At 30.1% G+C, this 22207-nt stretch overlaps 1 protein-coding gene across 1 annotated transcript in view; it reads right to left on the reverse strand.

Moving 5' to 3' along the window:
• Positions 1-2170: 2170 nt before the first annotated feature.
• Positions 2171-22207, reverse strand: part of LOC107443191 (FRAS1-related extracellular matrix protein 2) — a 76709-nt gene continuing 56672 nt past the window's right edge. Inside the window, exons 15-25 of the mRNA XM_087165637.1 lie at positions 20869-21076; positions 19804-19968; positions 18907-19192; positions 16125-16233; positions 15064-15256; positions 13759-13863; positions 11909-12036; positions 9071-9332; positions 8779-8966; positions 6154-6306; positions 2171-3650 (exon numbers count right to left, since the gene is read on the reverse strand). Of these exons, the coding sequence (XP_087021763.1) occupies positions 3168-3650; positions 6154-6306; positions 8779-8966; positions 9071-9332; positions 11909-12036; positions 13759-13863; positions 15064-15256; positions 16125-16233; positions 18907-19192; positions 19804-19968; positions 20869-21076 (2280 nt within the window). The 3' untranslated portion in view covers positions 2171-3167. The remainder of the gene's footprint in view (positions 3651-6153; positions 6307-8778; positions 8967-9070; positions 9333-11908; positions 12037-13758; positions 13864-15063; positions 15257-16124; positions 16234-18906; positions 19193-19803; positions 19969-20868; positions 21077-22207) is intronic.

The following is a 22207-nucleotide window of genomic DNA, read 5'->3' on the forward strand; positions in this document are numbered from 1 at the left end:
TTTTTTGCACTGTGGCATTAATTTGAAATTAAAATATAGACGCTTTATTTTCTATATTGTTTTGGACATCATATTGTCCAAAACAAGCAAAGTCCTATACAAAAGCTGTGGTTTCTCAAGGGATAAGAGCGTTCGCCATCCAATAGGGTGAACCGGGATCGAAACCCAGAGATGGCAGGTGGATACGGATTCTGCACCTGTCTCGCCCCACCCATAGTGCTGACCTAAAATATCCTGAATGGTAGGCTGATCATGGGTCAGAGCCCCCTTTGCCGTCAGGCTAACTGTGGGAGGGTTTCGTAGTTTTCCTTTGCCTGATATACAAATACTAATTAGTTCCATCAAAAAGTTCTCCACGAACGTCAATTTGTCGCCAAATACCGATTCCAAAATACCCATTAATATCTGGAAACATTAGGACAACAGCCAATAGTTCATAGTTATTAAAAAATAGTGCGTTGCTCAAAAGTACAACGCGTTTTTATTGTTGAAAATTATTTTGAGAAAGTTGTATCATATCCTGGCTGTGCAATTTCAGTTTTTGGTTCAGCATTCTGTTTTGGTGAACAGAATCTATTTTGATGATCAGAATTAAATTTAACCTTGTTGAAATTATTATTATTTTTTTTTTAATAGTTAAGATTTTATGTGGCAGCAAAGCTTCTCCTCTCATGACTCGATATACTTCATATATAGAAATACATTGCATACTTTATGAATCAATAAAAAATTCACTCTTTTTGGTCATAAACTTGAGTTACCTTTCCAAATTACATCTTGTGTTAATTTTTACATACTCTGTATTTAACCGAATGTTAAAAACAACAAAACAACGTGTTTTAATTGCTGAAAAGTATTTTGGGAAAGTTGTACCCGGCCGTTTAATTTCTGTTTTTTTGTTTTGGTGAACATAATCTGTTTTGGTGATCAGAATTATCCTTAACCTTGTTGGGACTCTTTTCTTTTTTTGATATTTAAGATTTTATGTGGCAGCAAAACTTCCCTTTTAATAACTTGATATACTGTTTCATACATAGAAGTATATAGTATACTTTATGAATCAATAAACAATTCACGCTTTTAGGTTATAAACTTGAGTTATCTTTCAAAATTACTTCCTGTGTTAATTTTTAGACTCTCTATATTTAATCGAATGTTAAAAATATTTTTTTTATTTATTAAATATAGATGTTATTTGCATTAAGTTACATATATTGCTTCATGATGAAAGTTAAGTAATTTATGATTCCTGAACTTCTCAAGTCCGTAATATAGACAGAGACAGAAATTACGTTATAAACCGACCAAACTTTTGACTGCTTACTGAATTATAAGGAAGTCTTTTTCACATTATTGATAATATGAGGATTGAAATACCAAATTCTTAAATGAAAAAAAGTTATATTTAATTTGCCCACATATTAAATTTTACTGGTTTAAATAATCATCAGTATGAAAGGAAATTGGTGATATATTTCTGCAAATTTGTGCAAAAACAACAAGCGTCAGCATTTCAAAACGTTAGAAAATAGGTTTTTAAAAATTCTTTGAAAATGCTTCAACTATTGCAACGTTTTCGACCATTTCTTAGAATTCATGTAGTTGCTCTATGTGCTGATTGAAATTTTAAGCATTTTTAACTAATTTTGTAGCTTATCGCAGAACACTGACTTTACACGAGGAAAAACAATTCCGGTAAAATTACCACACTTGTATGGTAATGACAGGAAAAAAATAATTCTTATAATAAAACCAAAATATACGGTATTTAAACCAATCATTTGGTATTTTTTCTGTTTGTATAGTAACGGTTTTAAGAAATTTCGATTTTTAAAATTATATTTCTTATTAGAGCACATTTTGAAGAAATACTGGAAAGTGAATTCAGCCGAATAAATGTTTTTTATGCTATGCTCCAAGGTATCATGATGACACATTTACTGATGAACAAATGGTAATAAAACCATACTTTCCTATCAATTTTACCAAATGTCATTACCAAAGCGCTTCGATAAAAATTACAGTGCTTTTGGTGTTCTCATAGAGCCAGAAATACTGTAAATTTTACCATATTCCAGTAATGTTTAAGACACTTTTTTTTCTCTGTGTATGTACAATCTTATTTCTCAAATTAAGTTGATTTCTGTCCATATAAGTGAAGAAATAATTAAAACAAAATAAACACAGTTTTAATTTTATCATAAAAATAATAAAACATAAACACACAACAATATGAATCTTGACCACTTATAACACTAAAAAGGCAGCACCAACTTAAACAGAGTGTCTTGAATAAAAATGAATAAATATACGAAATTAAATTTCACACATCATAATTCAAAAATCATAAAATGATACGAATATGAATTATATATACATGAAGTTCAAGCTTTCTTCAATCAATTTTACTTTTGCTGTTTTGTTATTATTCTCAACTTTATGAAACACATTATTTCCTTGAATTTACATATTCAGCAAACTAATAGAGCTCAGTAATATGAACCAATTTTTTTTGCTCATTTCAAGGCACCTATTTTTATGTTTTCAAAAAATTAAATTCATGCGATTAAGATATATCTTAAACTCTACCAATTAATAGCAAATTTATTTTAGTGTTAAATTTTAGTGTTTATCTAATAGATTACAACACATATCCATCTAATAAATTTTTAAAAAAACAGTAAAAAGTCTTATGAAAGCTATAAATGGAGTGATTTTAACAGTTGTTCTATTGCATATTATTTTAAAACACAATATTCATATTAAAATCTGAAACACATAATTAGTAAATTTCTACAGTTTGCTAAAAATTCTTAAAAACATAATATTGAGCAAAATCAATAAACAAAACTACGGTTTATAATTCGACAAACTAAAACGTTTCAAAACCCAACAAAGCTCTTAAACCATAGAAATTAAAAAAAAGTATCACTCCCATAATAACCAGAAAGGGTGCTTAAGATTTTTACTCAGAACATAAAATTTAACAATAAATGGAACATTGAATTTAACATTCATAGCTTGATTTATTTACTTTAAAGAAAATATATAATTTTTTGTGTACCACATTTATTCGGACACATGAACAAAATACCTATTTTTCCTAATATCTCACAATCGTCATTAAATTGACATTAATCCTGTCGAATACTAAAAAGCTCAATTCGTTACACTTCCGTATGTTCGTCGGAGAGATTATAATTTTTAGCACAAATAGTTCTATTTTTTCCAGATGCTGAATGACGTACAATAGTTGGTGTATGACATGGCGAAGACATTTCGTCTTGTTGTTCTCTCTTAGACAAAATTAGGACAGTCACCGCAATGACAAACAACGATCCTACAACAGCAATAGATACGACAAGGAATGGCGCATTCTTATTTGTTTCTAGAACATCTGGTCGTCGTTCCAGTACTGCAGATTTTTTAATTACTTTTGTCTTTATTCCATAGTCTAAGACAAGTCTGTTCATGTTTGTTCCTTTGCCATTGACACCGATATCCAGATCTTTTGATATTACTGATGAACGCTTGCTTCTTGTTGACAATTCCTGATCAGATACACTGCGTTTCCCGATTCCCCTGGCAGCATTTTCCTTAGACCGCACAGTGTATATGCAGTGGACGAACCATTGTCTACCGTAAGATACCTAAAATCAAATTGAAATATTATTTGATATCTACACTGTAATAAATTCCGAAACAAAATTAATAATTCATTCATTTTAGATTAATCCGGATCATATAAATCAATTCCGGATCAAATTCCGGGAAAAAGTACCGGGACTTGGGGTGCCGTTAATTTTAATCGTAAAATCCATTTTTCACTGAAAACTGTTCCAGAACAAAAAATTTGACTTACCGGAAATTTGATTTTTTACTGTGATAACTTCCTTGAAATCACTGAATCATTCTTATCAAAAAATATTACTGGAAAAATTACAGTATGGTATTTTAAGATAAAAATGGATTTTAAGTGCCGGTACTTCTTACCGTTATTTTGATTCAGAATTTTCTGAAGTGTACACTGGATTAATAAACTAAAATATGTTTCTTATAATATGAAAGTGAACACTGAGGAAAAAAAGTATGGTCGAATCTGCCGGAATATGGTAATATGCATCGTGTTTTCTGCTGTATAGAAACATCAAAAAGCTCAACAATTTTTACCGAAACGCTTTGGTAAAACTAATAATAACATACAGTTTTGTAATATGTGATAAAATTTTGTAAATGTGGTAAAATGGCATAAAAACCATTTATATGGTTGAATTTACTTTTCTGCTCCGTAATAAGAACTATAATTTTGAAAACCAGAATTTCAAATACATCATTTCAGCATGAACGGAAAAAATACTAAATGAATGGTTTAAATAGCGTGCATTTTGCTTTATTAACCAGAAATATGCTTTTTATTTATTTATTTATTTTACCAGAAATGTTATTACTATACAAGCATCATCACTGCCATGCACCAAATGTCATTACTATTTACCAGAATTTTTTTCTGCCATTTAAGATTCCTCTAAAAAAATTAGAGGAAATATGCATTTATATTTTGCATGGCTTACAAACTATAGCTCTGCGGTAATTGGTCAAAAATATTAATAAGTTCATTCACAGTGGAGAGAAATAGCTTGCTCAAGATGCGAATTTTATACAAGAAATATAAGATTAAAATTCTGTTCGACTTACAAATTGTGAATTAATTGACTTAATACATAAGTAAAGAACACTAAATTAATACGAAATTATTCTAATTTTTTTATAAAAATAAATATAAATATGCTTTCATGTCATTTAAACTTTGGAAACTATCGTTTTGAAATAATTGACCAAAAATGTTGATTATTTATTCTCCAGTAATAAGGAATGATTCGTACTTATTGCTCTAGATTCGCATTTTAAATAAAAAACATAAGATGTTTTAATGTTTTTCTCAACTTACATATTATAGCATTACAATAAATGATCAAAACTATCAACAAATTATTAGAAAATAATAATTCATTTTTTGCTTTTGATTCAGATTTTCTATAATAAATTTATTAAATTATGCTTTCAAGTTTTTCTTAATTTACATACTACTTTTGCGATATAAATGACCAAAAATGCTATTAAATTTTTACACAAGAATATATGGAACAATTTTATCTATATGCAGTTTCCCTATAGCAAATATAACATGCTTTAAAGTTTTATTAACCTTACATAGTTATGAAATAATTAACCAAAGGTATGGGTAAAGTACTTTTTTTCTGTAGATTCATGTTTTAATGAGGATTATATTAAAATTCCCTTTTAAGCTTTACATAACTAGATAACTCTCACTGCGGAATAATTAACTAATAAATATGGCTTAATTAGCACATAGTAATATAGACTAATTTGTTATGGAAACAGAACTTACAAAAATTTAACAAAAATATTTAAATATACTCCGCTTAACATTACTCCGCTTTTCATAAATTATATTTTTCTGCGGTTTTCAAGGGTTCTGAAGACATTTATAAAATATTAGTAATTCAGTTGAAGAGAACACTCTCGGTTAGAAATTACGCTAGTTTGAAAATTTGATTTTAAACGAATCCGCCGATTAACGAATCCGCCTTTTTTTTAAATATATAATGATTAAATTACAGATTAATTTTATTATATGATGGATAAAAGTTACAAGTTCTGTAAATAAAAAAACAAATGCCATAAGAAACTAGTGTTCAACTAAATGATTTGACCAATGATGCATATACGACCACTTTATTTCTGAAACAAAATATTATTCTTTATTCACGAAACTTTTTCTGTGTCTTAATGAAATTCACGCATATTTAAATAAAAATAATACCACATTTCTTAAAATTTCTATACTTGGGTCTTAGATGGGTAAAAAAGTATACTTAAAGGTCATTTAATTATAATTAGAACTTACTAGTTAATTTGATAATATTTTGCTCAGAATTTGAGTTTTTTTGAAGAATTATTATCTTCTCAAAAATAAAATAAGGTATAACAAAGTACCTTCTGTGTAAAAAACAATATTTCAGCAACATTGTGTAAAAGCTTAAAAACTAACTTCAAGTTTCTCAAAGAAAAGAAGAAATGCAGAGTTTTCTTTCATTTTAAAGAAAGCCTTATGCATTCAATTCCCTTTACCTGGAACAAGGGAGCAGAATCAAAACGAAATCCATCAGAATTTGGTTGCTTTAGTAGGCTTTCTACTTCTTTTTCGGTATCATCTCTGGCAAGTAGAGCATTAAATGGAATATTGCGGAACTCTGTGGCCACTGATCTTGGAGCTCCTTTGTCCTATTACAGAAAAAAGAATAATAAGTTTCTTGCTTGCATGTTTTGCAAAGAAAGCTCTATCAAAATCATGATTTAAAAGACAAGTTATGTTGTTGTTTCTAAGCCACTTGTCAAATACCAGCAAGCCTGCTAGGTGAAACCAAGCGAATGTAAGACAGTAGATGCATTTCCTGTTTTTCAGTGACGCTATCTATGGCCAAGAATACGTTTTAAGCCCCACACCCGTTTTAAAAGGCGGACATATTCATTCCTGCGCAGATTGTAATTTTGACCTGAACCAGAGAATGATAAATCTGCAGTACCCCTATAGGTACTGATTTGTTATGGGAACTTGAATGCCTGACAGATACAACGGGCACCAGTCACCATTTACTACAAGGGAAGTCTTCGACAGACGAGAATCGAACTAACGACCTCTTGGTTACTGGCCCAGTGCCCAACAAACAAGGCTATTCCGGTCCAAAAAAAATAAGTAATAAATATCTTAAACTATATCTAAGAGATTAAACATGGTGTTTACTAATGAAAAAAATCCCAAACGAAAATCGCCCTTGGTGGTTCTGTTAAACATCACCTCTTTTCCAAAATTAACTCCTGTTCCACAATTTTGGATGAATTTTAGAATTTGTATCTTAAAAATTAGTTAGGTTAAATATTCTCAAAAATCGATGTATTTGGAACAAAGTTCACGAAAACTTCTGTGACCGGAAACTTTGCAAGACCTAACAGTAACTCAAACTAAAAGTAATTGTCAGTTATCAATTTTTAAATAAATTAATTATTTTTTTTACACTTTGGAAGAAAAATACCCGTACAGATTATCGCACAAATATTAAAAGATTCCTATAATGTTTGAAATATTTCATATATTTTAATCCGGTTTAGTTTAAGCAGCCGTTAAGTAAACTTAACATCTTTGTTAAGTTACTTAAATATCTTAGTGGGAAATCTTAATATCTTAAATATCTTAAGGACCGGGTTTATATCGCCGGTGTTGACTTGAAGCTTACCCGATATCCAATAGATAAGTACCAGCTAGTCTTGGAAGTAAAGACGGCCGGTGTGGGATGCTGACCATATTATCATTGGTTTCTAAATTTTAGAGCTTGAACCTTCATGACCCTACTGGTCCGGTATCGCGAAGATTCTTTATTTTTTTAGCTCAAGTAGGCATTGCTTAAGCAACTCTAAGCTTTTTAAAATTAATTTATCTTTATAAATTTAGAAGAGTAAACTATTACAATCAACGCTGAGTCGTCGATTTACTGATAAACAATAATATCGGTACTTTAAACCATGATACGGTGCATATTTGCTGCAACCCTCATTAGATGTTAAATTGTACCACGTTTCCATTCAAGTTCAACAATAATAACGTACAATCATGCTTAAAAAGTACTATAATATAGTTCCTCTTAGCGCTATGTTAACGTTGCAGCAGCGATATTATGGTGCAGCACACTTCAAACTTTTTAACAAAGTCAAAGAATAATTCTACTTTTATATAATATACATAACAAATAAAATGTAATGAGATTAAACTTCTCAAATTGTAGTATTATTACTCAGCATTGTATTGCACTTACATTTGGAAAAATAAAACGCTTTAATGTGTAACTTTTGATCTCGTAATTTTGGGTTTGACATATAAAGATGTAATCTGAATAGTTCGACGGAATAACCTCAAATATACTAATTAATTTCAACTGTTATCTTTGCCATGAATAAATTTTGTAACTGATGCAAAAATTTTTTTTTTTCCAATTAGTTCAAATAGTTCTTTAGCTATAGCGAAATACGCAACATTAAATGAATCAAGTTTTTGACTGATCTCATAACTAAGCTATAGGAACCATAGCTGCCAGTTTGTATCAACCCCACATATTATGTAAGTTAGCAATTGGTAAAAAAAAACGGCATCTTTATTCAAAGAGAGTGTGTGTTTGTGGTTGATTTCGTAACTTAAAGTAGATCCTGCTCTTATCTATTAGAGTATTTAAGATTAAAGCCATTAAGATTTTACGTTAGTACGTGATTATCCGTTCATTAAATAAAAAGTCATTAAGTTGTTCTGTTTTACCTTTTGTACAACACACAGAGCTACATATCGCTCATAGGCTGTAATAGCGGCTCAACTCAAAAAATCTAGTTTTGAGATAAGTGGGTTAAAAGTTTTCATTGCTAAGCAAATGCATAAGAAATGCTTTCGTTTCCTTAAACGAAAATTACCTTCTACTTGAATTATGAGCTATGCAAGTATTACTGCTGAAAGAATGCCTATTTTCATGTTTACACCTGTTCTTAGTCCAGAACGCGTGTTTTTTGAGTTGTGCCACTATTGTAGCCTATGAGCATCATATCAAATATCAAAACATTTTTTATCTTTTAAAATTCATCAGATCTAACATCTCTTAGTGTTTTGTTTCCTATTCTACTAATAATATTAATTTTTACGAAATTTTTAATACGTACTATGATTTTAAAAGCATAAAGTAGGTTTTCAGAATCTGTAACGCAGCCATATTCATTGTTTTCAGGATCATACTTCGGTATATAACCATCCACGCCAGTACAGATGAAACATTTTTCTACGTTTACAAAAAACGAGCTTCCTAGGTCTTGGGAAGGATCCATCATAACGCGTCCATAAACGGTATCTCCTGAAAAAAGAATAGTAATACACACACAACATAGATAAGATGTAATTGTGACATTGATAATAAGATGATGATAATTGTTTCACATAAAAGCGCAATGAAGATACCTGGTACAAAAGATGCATCGCTGTCCTCTCCAAATCCCATGCTTCCATTGGAAAGCCACAGATCTCGTTTTCGCATGAGGTGAAGATGGGTGTTGAGGCTATATTCTGTCGGAACTGGATCACTAACTTGTTGAAATCTTACGTGCAGATCAAAGTCAACAGGATCTCTTGGATTGCATTGAGGTGGGTAACTGTATTGCATTTCTTCTGTGACAGTACACGGTATAAGCTTCACGTTATATAACCCGGAATAATCTTTAACCTGAATGGATAAGCAGGAAAAAATGTATTGATTTCGTGAACATTACCTTAAAATAGAGGATATCGAGGTGTTTTTTGATTTTATTATTTTGTTTGCAAGCGTTACAGTCTAGTATCTGACCCAAACTATTCAGATTGTTAATATCTCCATATATTGTTAATATATCCATCTATCTCATATTGTTAATATCATGTATAATTTTTTCAAGAAAGTGCGTATTCATTTGTGTAAGTTATAGTTATAAATGTAAAGTGCGCCCAAAAAAGCAGACCACTCTGAATAAATTTTGATCTAATGATTGGATCTTCAAGTTCCAAGGTTCAATCTTAATGGCTCCAAGGGATGACCTCAACTATGCTAATTAATAAGTGCAGAAGATACTTTAAGTTGCAAAATCAGACACAAAAACTTACTTTCTCTGAATAAACATGAAATTCTTTCGACGGATTTGGATTTCTGACCCCCAAAATTATTTTACAAGCAACCTGTAAAATACAGTCCCAATAGTTTGGTTAAGAAGTTTGGACGCCTTAAGAACAATTTTACTTTTTGTGTATTTTACCATATTTCAAAAACTTTTCAAATGAATTGAAAAATGCACACAATTATAAAGTTCGTTAATCCAAAGATAATTCTATGCAAAAAACACAACTTTTTTACTTTATTTAATAATAATCGAAAAACCATTTAAATAAATGCAATTTTAAATGGCAAAATGCAAAATTTAGGCAAAATTGGCGGAATAGTTTCTGAGAAATCGAGTATTAAAGATGCGACTTTTTTAAAATTCCATTTCTTAGTAACTATTGCTCAGATTTCGTTTAAATTTTGAATTTTGTTACTTGAAATTGCATTAATTAAAATGATCTAAAATTTATACAGACATGATGTAAAATGATGTAAAAATTTGTACAATTCAATTTTTTTTACCATTATTCAGTAAGAGTAATAAAAATTAATAAATATTTATTAAAAGTTATATTTTGCTTGGAATTATCCTCAGATAAATGAATTTTTTAATTTTGTGAAATATTTCTGAATTCATTTTAATAAATGGATATAGTGAAGCAAGCAAGATATATGAGAAAATAAGCAAAAAGTAGAATTATTACTGAGGGATTCAAACTTTGGATCGTTCTATTGGCCAAACTGTTAGGACCATATTTCTCAGATTGCGGCTATCACCTTTATTTTGGGGATCGGAAATCCGAATCCGTCGAAACAAAGGTACGTTCGTTTAGAAAAACTGTGGTTTTGTGTCTGATTTCAAAATTTAAAATATAACCTACCCTAATTAATTAGCATATTTGAAGTCACCCCCTTGAACTATTGAAATTGAGTCCTATAACGTAAAGATTAGATCATTAAATGAAATCTTATTTAGGATAGTTCAGTTATTTTTTGCGGGCTGTACATACTTCAAGATAATTTTTGGTGAAGAAATTTGATAGCATTTTAGGCAAAATTTCTCAGGCAATCAAACTGGTTTTGATGATGTTATATTAATTCCGATTTTTTCTCAAGTCATTCTTAAAATTTCGAAAGCGTTATTTTTTTTCTCACTTAAATATTAATTTGCTACTTCCAGTGTGTACAATTTTTACAATTTCATTTCTAAAAAAAAACGATTCTAAAAACATTATGGGCTGCTACTATAGAATACGATTTAAATAAAAATCCGAGAGCATAAATAAAGACCAAACAAATTTTTAAAGATACGCATGTTAGCACAAACAGTACTTCATCAGAGGGCACACTGCCATGCTAACTTGGATTGCCGCCTTTCTGTAGTCAGAGGTTGAACCAAAAAATGACTGTAGCCCGAGACCCCATAATGGAAAGCAAAATAAGAATATAATACTATATTTATTTTGAGGTATTGTATTATATACTTATTTTGTTTCCCATAATGGGTCTCGGGGCACAGTTAGTTTTTGGTTAAACCACTGACTACAGATAGGTTTCAGCACGTTGGAATGACAGTGTGACCTTGATGAAGTACTGTTAATGTTAACATTATCTTTAAAATTTGTTTTTCATTTTATTTAAATTCTCACATTTTTATTTAAATTGTTCATTTGAAGCAATTTTAGTTTTAGCTGGTTTTAGCGTTTTTCCATTTTGACTTATTTTACTTAAATTCTGGTCTTCATTTTTGTTTAATTCAATTTTCATGCATATACTATATTACTGAATACGATTAATACAGAAAAAAGAGGATGACCTAAAATTACTTGGTGTAAAACGATTGCAGACGAATTGATAACAATTGGAAGGACATGAAGAGAGGCAAAATATCTGGTCACAATTACAGTGAGATGGAAAGCTGTGATAGAAGCTTTATACTCCAATTCGGCATGAAAAGGAATACGCGTATGTATGTATTACAGAATACACTATGTTAACAAAAATTAAATTTGCTAAACTTCCTATTTTGTAAGTGCAGATTATGATGTACATATAACCATTGATATAGCAATGATATTACATTATGTATTTCGTAAAAGAATTTTTCGCTACCATATTCGTGGCTTGTATAATATTCAGTTTGACAATTACTATAAATAGGTTCATACCGCATAATCAGAGACAAACTGCCATTCCTGCTGTGGTTGTGAAAATGTTGGCTCAGTTCGAAGAAGTTGGAGAGTAAAAGATAAATCTGGATGAGCAGGTGACATAATCATAGACTGGAATCCTGAATCTAAAAACATTTAAAAACAATAGACAATTAACTTATCATACGAACAATAAATAATAATTCATGAACAATTATCGGAATTTCTATTGGCGTTGAAATAGCGAACACAATTTCTGACACAATTCATTTAGAAAACAATATCAGCTTGTATTCATATCAGACATAGAGCTGCTGTTAAAATCAGAGCATCCTATTGAGCGAAGAAATGGTGATAAAATTTGCTAGTAGCGCTTAAGAAACAAATGCAAGTTGTGTTGTTAAACATAGTCTCTATAAAATATTTAACTTTCCTTTGTCGGAAGATGGTCAGTTAACCAATAAATTTTATTCATCGATAATAAATAATATAGCGATAGCAGTTCTTTACTTTACACTGTTAAAAAAAATTATGATTAATATTTATTTATTATAGGAAATGGATTTTGGCTACTTTTCTTTAAGCGTTTTCGACAAGAACCAAAAGGTGAACAGGAGGCACACATTTCTTTTTCTTCTGGGAAGGGATGAGAAAAAGAAAAGTTCTTAGATTAGATTGGCAAATATTTTTGTACTGAACAATTTTTTTTTCTTCCCTTGAATTTAAGAAATATTTCTTTCTCTCTTTGGTTTGAACAAATATTCATTATATTCATTACTTTCTATTTCACGTTTTATATTTTATGCTTTACTAATAGTTTTCACTTTAAATTTTACTTTTTACTTTATACTTTGCGATTTACTTTGCTTTACGCTTTATTTTCTATACTCCTACTTGCTTTGCTTTAAGCTAAAGTATACACTCTTTTTACTTTACACTTAGCTTAATATTTTACGTTTTACTTTTTGCTATACTTACTTGATTTCTTCCCCTGAATTTAACAAATAGCTCTTTCTCTCTTTGGTTTGAACAAATATTCATTATATTCATTACTTTCTATTTCACGTTTTATATTTTATGATTTACTAATAGTTTTCACTTTAAATTTTACTTTTTACTTTGTGATTTACTTTGCTTTACGCTTTATTTTCTATACGCCTACTTGCTTTGCTTTAAGCTAAAGTATACACTCTTTTTACTTTACAATTAGCTTAATATTTTACGTTTTACTTTTTGCTATACTTACTTGATTTCTTCCCTTGAATTTAACAAATAGCTCTTTCTCTCTTTGGTTTGAACAAATATTTATTATATTCATTACTTTCTATTTCACGTTTTATATTTTATGCTTTACTAATAGTTTTCACTTTAAATTTTACTTTTTACTTTATACTTTGCGATTTACTTTGCTTTACGCTTTATTTTCTATACGCTTATTTGCTTTGCTTTAAGCTACAGTATACACTCTTTTTACTTTACACTTAGTTTAATATTTTACGGTTGAAAAGTAAAGTTTCCATGTATAACAAATTTGATATTTCACTATTTTACATATTTGTGTAATTTATATTCAACCTTTCCATAAATTTTTGAATCTTAAATATATTTTAATATTATTTAATTTAAATTTCGTATTTTTCAAAGTTAAACGCTTTTTTTTTGCCTCATTAAATAGCAGATGAATATGTATTTCGTTTGTAATTGACAGAGTGTAACAAGTGATAAAAAAAAAAACTCCTGGAAGCAATTTGTAGATTGCATATGGAAAAAAATTATTTGAATTCCATAATTATTCACATTGTGTGTATAAATAAGATTGTTTTGTTATTTATTAGGGTCAATAACAATTTAATGAACCAGTAACTTACCAGGATGATTTAGCACGAATTGTCCCCTAAATCTTGGCTCCGTGCGGAAATTTACCAACAATTTCCCATCGTGGCCTATAGTCATTCTTGTTGGATAAAGATAACCTAGAAAGATTGCAAAGATTTCAGAGTTCTCAATTATTTATTTGTTCTATTATTTTAATACTAAAATGCAATTATTCTTTCAGATTATCTAGATAAAGTGCAGATTTAATTAGGTGATCCATTTAAAGTAGCAAAAATTGCTTTATTTCTAAAATTTTGGAGGTAATCTGTGAATTACTTAGATCCTAGATAATCTGCACATTACATAGGCACTTTCTAAAGCAAAAGCATTGTCTCTAACCACTTAAATTAACATAATGCTATTTATTTATATTTCGATGTCTAAAGAATCAAGTTAATACAATCAATCAACATAATAGTTGTTTGAATCAATCATCAATAAAATAAAAAAGCTATAATAGAAAGAATCAAATGGTATAAAGGATTATTACAATTAAAGGAATTAAGAAAATACCTAAATTATTTTTCAATATTCAAAAAATCAAGCACACTCTAACAATCAACAAACTAAGTTATAGAATGAAAGAAACTAATTTTGGAACTTTAACAATATGAAAACCATTAGTGTGCACATAAGATAAAAAGGGGAAAACTCTTGGTTCTACTCTTTAATCTTTACTTTGATTCTACTCTTAATATGCTAATTATCTACGTAATTAGTACATTTACGACTTTCGAGTTATTGTGGTAACACATATATCGTTTAGAACACAATCCAGTTTTGCCAATTTTATTTTATTTCCAACCAGCAATAAAAAAATACATCAATAAAAAATTTAAAATAAATTGTGTTAGGCTTTGAAAAAATTGAAAGTACTTTTGTCTGAAAAAAATAATCATTTTATCAAATTAAACTGCTATATACTAATTTAGGATTTATTGTGTTTTTAATTTAAAATATTTAAAAAATTTTTTTAACTATTTATGAAATGTATCTGACATTTGCTTACAATAATGAAAAACGTTGAATAAATTTAAAATATTTCCAAATAAAGTTAAAATTTAAGAAATAGAACAAACTATGGAAATAGAATAATGGTATGAAATTTTACAGAACAATTTAAATAAATATTCAGAAAGAACTTCATTGATAAAAGATATTTTTCACGAATCATCAATGACATAATCTCCAGTAACAATTCACATCTCTTTATTACCAAAAATAAATAAAATTATGCAAATTATGGAAATATGCACATAATAATAAGTAAATTGCTAATCCAGATAAAATTGTAATACCTTGTAAAACAGATTCTTCGGGGGCTCCAATTCCTTGCTGCCACAGAATAGCAGTATCATAAACAAATGTCAGCCTGAGTTGTGAGCTCAAGTCATTATGTTGCCACCCACCCATGGCAACCGGAGAATGGAATATGTAAGATACATAAAGAGGAACACGTATGGACACGTATGATTGTACCAGGTTCATTACCTAAAGATGAGAGGAAATATAAATCTTAAATTCAATAGATAAAATTGCAAATATAGCTCCAAAATTGAATGCTTAATTGCAAATTTTAATCACACTATTGAAAGATATAAGTACAATTCATAAGTTTTAATAATTTTGATATAATATATTGGTACTTAATGAAATCGAAACATTCCACGCACCCAAATACGACACATCGTAGATTTTAGCATGTAATGTCAGAAGTTTTCCAAACATTTTATAGAACAATAATTTGTGCTTAAATACAATTAAGAATACAAGAAATATTAAAGTAATATTAAGAGCAAGATGCGTATATTAGTAATAAAGACGAAGTAAAGAAGATGAAAAGATAGTTAGAACTGTTGTTTCAATTACCACAAATATACTAATATCAGTATATTCGTAGTTAGAACTTAATCCTATACTCCTATACTGACATTAATTGAAATAATTATGTTATTATCTCCTATTTCTCAAATTATAATATGTTGTGAGATAATTTAAAAATTAAAAAAATAAATTTCTGAAAAACTGCAAAGAATTATATAATGCATTATTTAAAATTCGCAACTAAAATGCTCCCAATTTTAATGCTTTATTTTAAAATAAAATATATATCTGCTGTATGGATACATTTTGCATTGAAAATTTAAGTTCGCCGTAATTTCAATTATCTCGAATAAACTAATATTCGTGTATTTGGCAAGAGAACTCCAACTTTTAATGTCATTATTCGAGAATAATTATATAGTAAGATGACCTGAAAATTAAAAAACTTAAATATTTTAGAAACTTTTTAAGTAATATTAAACAAGACATTAATTATTAAAGAGTGGTATATAATTTTCAAAATGTAGAAATTTACCTGACCATCGGTTGTAATGGTTCCTCCGCATTCACTAACAAGTTCTGATACATCATAATAAGATGTAAATTCCCACATACAAGCATCAAGATCTAAATTTCTATAAAATCTAAAAATAATTATAAATTAGTAATTTCAAATCACCTACTTAATAAGTAATGCAATGCAATCGATACTAATTGTAAATATGATGGTTCCAAGTTCTAAAAGTGTCTTTTTCGGTAAGATCGATTTTTGAAAATAGTAATAATGCACTATCATAGTTCGTCATTTTTAATGGCCATTTATTAGGAAATTTTCATATCCTTTAACAATCAAACTTCGTGTTAACCCATTCTTTGCCAAAATTTCGTAAACGAACCATTTCAATAAATATTTTTTATTAACACTGATCACTAACACTGATCTATTTTTTATTAACACTGACTGTATATTTTTCAGTAATTTTATTTTTCTTCTATTTTTAGATGTTCGGAAGACATCTGTAAAATATTAAAAATTCAATTGTACAATACTTTATGTTGAAAAATTTTCAAAATAAGCCAGTTTTTTTTTTTTAAAAGTTGAAACGGTTATTTCCAAAATCGATTTCTTAAAAATATATAAATTAAAGAAATATATAAATTAAAAAAATATCTAAAGTGTTCCACTTAGGATTAATCATATGTTTCTATGATGGATTCCGCAGATACGATAAAACAAATGTCATAAAAAAAGCTTTCAACTGAATAATTTCTTCATTGATTTGGCCAATGGTATGGTATAAGCACCACTCTATTTCTTAATTAAGCCGGTCAGGTGGCCGAGGGGTTAACGTTCCTGACTGCGAAGCCAATGGCTGCGGGTTCGAATCCCGCTCTTGGCATGGATGTTTCTCTCTCTGAGTTGTCTTCTGATGTATGAATGTGGCCCACCCTATAAACGGGTATTTGTGGCAGTGTGGCGTGGGTGATGTTTCTCGCCTCCGTGGCTTTGGTTCACAGGTGCCTACTGCGTAATGATAAATGAGCAACACTTCCGGCATCTTCTAAGGCGAAGAACGAAAGTTCAGTGCCTGCCGTTATTAAAACAAAATATTTCTTCAATAAAATATTATTTTTTATGCACGAGCCTTTTTTTGGGTCTAAATGAATGTGCTTTAAGCATATTTCAATAAAAATAATGCCACATTTTATAAAATTTCTATGTCATGTCTAATAGGAATTAGTTTAGAGTTAAATCATTATCACTATGGAGAGAGCCTGTTTGCATCGATGTGCACGCCAGATGGATGCCAAGCTCCAGTGCGAACGCATATTAATATCCCCAACTCTGAAACGACGTTGCACAGCCTCCTTTTTGCTTGCTTTCACATTAATAATAACAACAGTTATAAACAGCAATAATCAATTAACAAGAAATAAAAATTAATAACAATAATATCTAAAAATCTTTACAAATATATGTCTGTTCGCGTTTAAAGAAATTGATGAATAAATAACGGCAGGCACTGAACTTTCGTTCTTCGCCTTAGAAGATGTCGGAAGTGTTGCTCATTTATCGTTACCCAGTGGGCACCTGTGAACCAAAGTCACGGAGGTGAGCAACATTACCCACGCCACACTGCCACAAATACCCGTTCATAGGGTGGGCCACATTCATACATTCACAGATCAGAAGACAACAGAGAGAGAGAGAGAAACATCCATGCCCAGAGTGGGATTCGAACCCGCAGCCATTGGCTTCGCAGTCAGGCACGCTAACCACTCATCTACCTGGTTGGCTTGATGAAAGAATAATAAATATTGTTACTTGCAGGCGAGTTACTTCTACAGCGAAACAAAAGTAAAAATTATCTTTCGCGCATTTGATTTGTTAAGAACACGTCAGCATAAGACGTGCCAACTTTAGTGTTCCAATCAATTTCAATGCTCCTGCAACGTCATATAGTTGTTTCTTTTTTAAAAACGAATGTTCTCCTTATTTATCGAAATATGTCACAAATTCTAGAATCCAGTAAGGTTACGAAACTAAATTTTTTTTTTAATAATTCTATAATATACATCGTAAAAGAAACGAATTAAATTTCTGTAAGATGGGTTTAAATTTTAAAAGCTTTCATATTGCTTTGGAGGCATATTTATGTAATTTGATAACGAAATAAAACAGAACTATATGCAGTTGGGGAGGATTACTTAAATCCTATACCGCAACGGTCTTTTCTTAACTTGCAACGGAGTATAGATCTTTTACCTTCCTTCTAAAAAGAAAAAAAATTTCAAAAGCAACGCTGAAAAGGGTTTCTATGCTAGATAAATGTAAAGGGTTTCTATGCTATTTACTCTCAAAATAGTGCTGTAATTTTATTGTTCATTACTATGCTCATTAATATTTAATAAATAACTTTATGTACTAATTAATGTGCTAATATGCAATAATGCGTAATGTACTATATATAATGTACTAATATGTACTTATGTACTAATATGTACTTATGTACTAATATGTACTTATGTACTAATAAATAACTTATAACTGTGATGCCATTATAGTGCAAACTATGATGTCTTTCTAGAACTTGATATTAAAAGTCACTGTATACATTTCTTTACCTTTGTTTCCGTAAAGAAAATATTAGTTATGTCTCATTTAATATTTCAGCTTTTGTTTCAGGTAACTTTAATAGTTTTTCAGAAATGTAAAACAAGTATTACATTTATCCTTTACATAAGCAAAATAATTTCTCCTGCATGACATGAGCTACGCAATCTTTACATGTAAATTATATTTAATAAGTAATTACCTGAGCGTGGGTTCGCTTCTCAAAGCTGCACTATGTTGATAAGGTTCTGCCTCTCCTATTATGTTCGGATTCTTCGTCTCGTTTGTAATAAAACCATACTTGGTCGGAACTTCATAATAATCTAAGAGATTCGAGCACTTATGAGTGCCTTTTCTTAATCCATCTGGACTTAGTGTCAGTTCGAAATTCGTGAGCTTTCTAGTGGATATAACGGGCAGCATACCATCGGAATGAGGAATGGTTATTGTGAGTTTGATAAGATTTGGATGAGTTGGATCGGATTTACCTGAAATTTAATAAATGAAAGTAATATGGAATCAGCAAGGAAAATTAATCAGCATTGAAGATTTCCTTCATGTCTTTCAAAAGACTTTCATTTTAGTTTTTTTTAATGTCTCACATAATTTCAACATTAGTTATTAAGATCGTCAACAGATGGCGCCATTTATTTAATTAAGAAAATTTTTTTTTTAACTGCAAGTCCCTACAATTGCAACAAAAATATTTACACGGGCTATGTTATATTTGTCCTTAGACTATGAAACTTAGTTGCTGCAAATGGCGTTATTCTTTTTCTGTTAATTTCGCCATTTGTTGACGAACATTCTAACTTAATTTGTATTAAAAGTAAATTGCCAACTGAACAAAATTTAACACATCAAATGTTTATTTCCTTCCGTTATTATTTATTAATTTTGGGGACACCCTGCACATGATAATGATTTGCCAGAAAAATGTTAAGTGATTTTATAACAAAAAATTTATTTTAATGAACTGCTTAACATGAATTTCAGTAAAGTTAAAAATTCACAAGACAAAGTTTCTATAATATGGTGTTTGTTGTCTTCAAAACCATATCTAAATGCAAATCGCATTTATGTAGTATGGATATTTTACCTGTGTATCTCAAATTAGCTGTGAAAGGCTCAGCACCAAGTGATCCTTCCAACCTAGGAGCACAAAGCCCTCTTTCTTTAGAAATGACGACAGGAACACTGATTAGTTCTAATCCAGGATCTCCATCTTTACTAACTGCCCTTGCGCTGCACTGGACGCGGCTTCCTAACAAAAAATGAGGAAATGATGAAGAAATTTTGATTTTCATGACGAAATTTCAAATTACGAATTGATGTATTAAGTTTTATTAACTGCACATAAGCTTCAAGCACATAGAGCTCTCAAAATAAGCTAAAAATATAAAAAAAAGGGAATTAAAAAAACGAGAAAAAAATTTAAATGAAAGAAAAATTCAATGTATTAAAAATTTTGAAAATATTTAAAACTTTGGAAGATAAGTTTAAAAAATTAGTTAAAAATTAGAAAAATTAACAACGAAAATATGCAATCTCGCCATCAACTCACATAATTATCTCCGCAAGAATGTATAACCAAAGCAAAATGCATATCAAAGCAAAAATGTACGTCAATGCAATAGTATGAGTAGCGCCAAGAAAATGAGATGGATTAGTTAACATAATGTAATCAAATAAAATTATCCAAAAAATTCAAGAAAAATTTACAATAAAACACAAACGTTGGTAAAATTTACTCGATTTGTAAAATTAATTTAAAACTAGCTCTTTTTTTACAAATAAAGATTTTAAACCTCCTTGATTCGTTAAAAAATAAATTAAAAACCTGTTCGATTGTCAAAGTTATAAAATAAAAAACAATTCAATTCGTAAAATAAGCACTTTCCGCATATTAGAAACCAGTATGTTTTGCAAAATATTAAAGTCAAAACTTGATAGATTCGCAAGAAAAAGGTAGCAAGAATGCAGAACGAAGTACTGCAAATTTTGCTAGTTAATACCGTAGTGATAAAGGTAATTTAACACACGAAAAAGACTATCCTTGTTTCATTTTTAAGTTTAACTCATTTTCAAATTTTTCCAACTGTAGATCGAGATGATTTTGAAGCTAAAAATTTAAATAACTATTTTTATCATGATTCGCACTTACCAGAGGAGAAATAAATACTGTCTAGTGTGATGTTGTGAGTTCCTGAAAAAAACGTTATGGATTCTACATCTCTAAGGTCATTGGTAACTCCATCTTCCCCGCTGGGTGCAGAGACTCTCCAACGGTACTGTGTTAAAACATCATCTATTCCTTCTCTGGAGCATATGTTACCAGTTTTGGAAAAATCAGGATGTTTTGGATTACAAGGCTAAAAGAAAAATCTCATTTGAAGACAATATTGGGGTTAAAAATATTTATCGATACTTTACCTGAATCATCATGGTATGTGACATTTATCATAGTTTAAATTTTATTCTTTACACCGCATTTACACGAGACCTGACATCTGGCGCATAATGTCACAAGACTCAAGCGGAACAAAAACCTGATTTTTTCTTCCTATTTAAGCCTTTTAGCCTACCCTCTGATCTTCCTAGCCTGCTTTCAGACTAGTATTATCATCTGAAGACAGTTCCGAGAGACAGGCTGATTTTCTGGCGTGTTTGTGAGGATAGGCTCTTAACGTCACGTAGTTTTCGCTTATCCTTGCAAAATAGGAATCTTAACTTTAGGAATGGTGTAAATTTGGCAAGCCTTTTTGTAGGCCTGTGACGTCAGAAAACTGATTCCGGACGTCTGCGATCCGTCCTCCATGTGAATTGGGTGTAAGTTTCTGTGGTTCGGAGCAAGAACTCCGAGATTCATAGTAGATAGTAAACTTCATTGTAGACATTCTGGACAATGCTCTGTCTAAAATCTGTGGCAATATTTCGGAAGAGATTGTAGAATAACTGCTCCATTCACACATCGAGGCTTGGCAGCCGTGGATTGTCTAAACTGGATCTTCAGAACGTGGTGTTCAAAAACTGGAGTGGTCTTCTAGTTGATCCAATATAAATATCACAGAACACCATTGAAGAGGATCATATCGCAGTTTGGGTGGCCAATCAAATCAAACATCCTCATTGTCAGGACTTACTTCACCTGTGATGCTTGCCATCTTATGGTAATGCCATCCTATGGCTAATTCCCATGGCCATCCATCAAACATCTATCAAACATTAGTGAAAAATCTCTTCAGACATGTGCAGGCTGTCGTTGATGCAAAAGAGGATCAACATCGTATTAAATGTGTGCTTCAGGACTATGTCTGTGTCGCTGGATATCCGGTTACTTTTGTAAAGATAGTGTACAAATTGCGTTTATTAGATTTTATGAAGAAAAAAAATGGCTCCAGGAAAATTATTTACCATTTCTATATTCCTTTTATCTTTATATTATAACCGCTGATTTGTCCTCAAATCATGGTTTAAAAGTCCGGTTACCTTAATGTAAGCGG

The sequence above is a fragment of the Parasteatoda tepidariorum genome, chromosome 1, assembly GCF_982258835.1.
Source record: "Parasteatoda tepidariorum strain Cologne lab strain chromosome 1, Ptep-v5.0, whole genome shotgun sequence".
Taxonomy (NCBI): domain Eukaryota; kingdom Metazoa; phylum Arthropoda; class Arachnida; order Araneae; family Theridiidae; genus Parasteatoda; species Parasteatoda tepidariorum.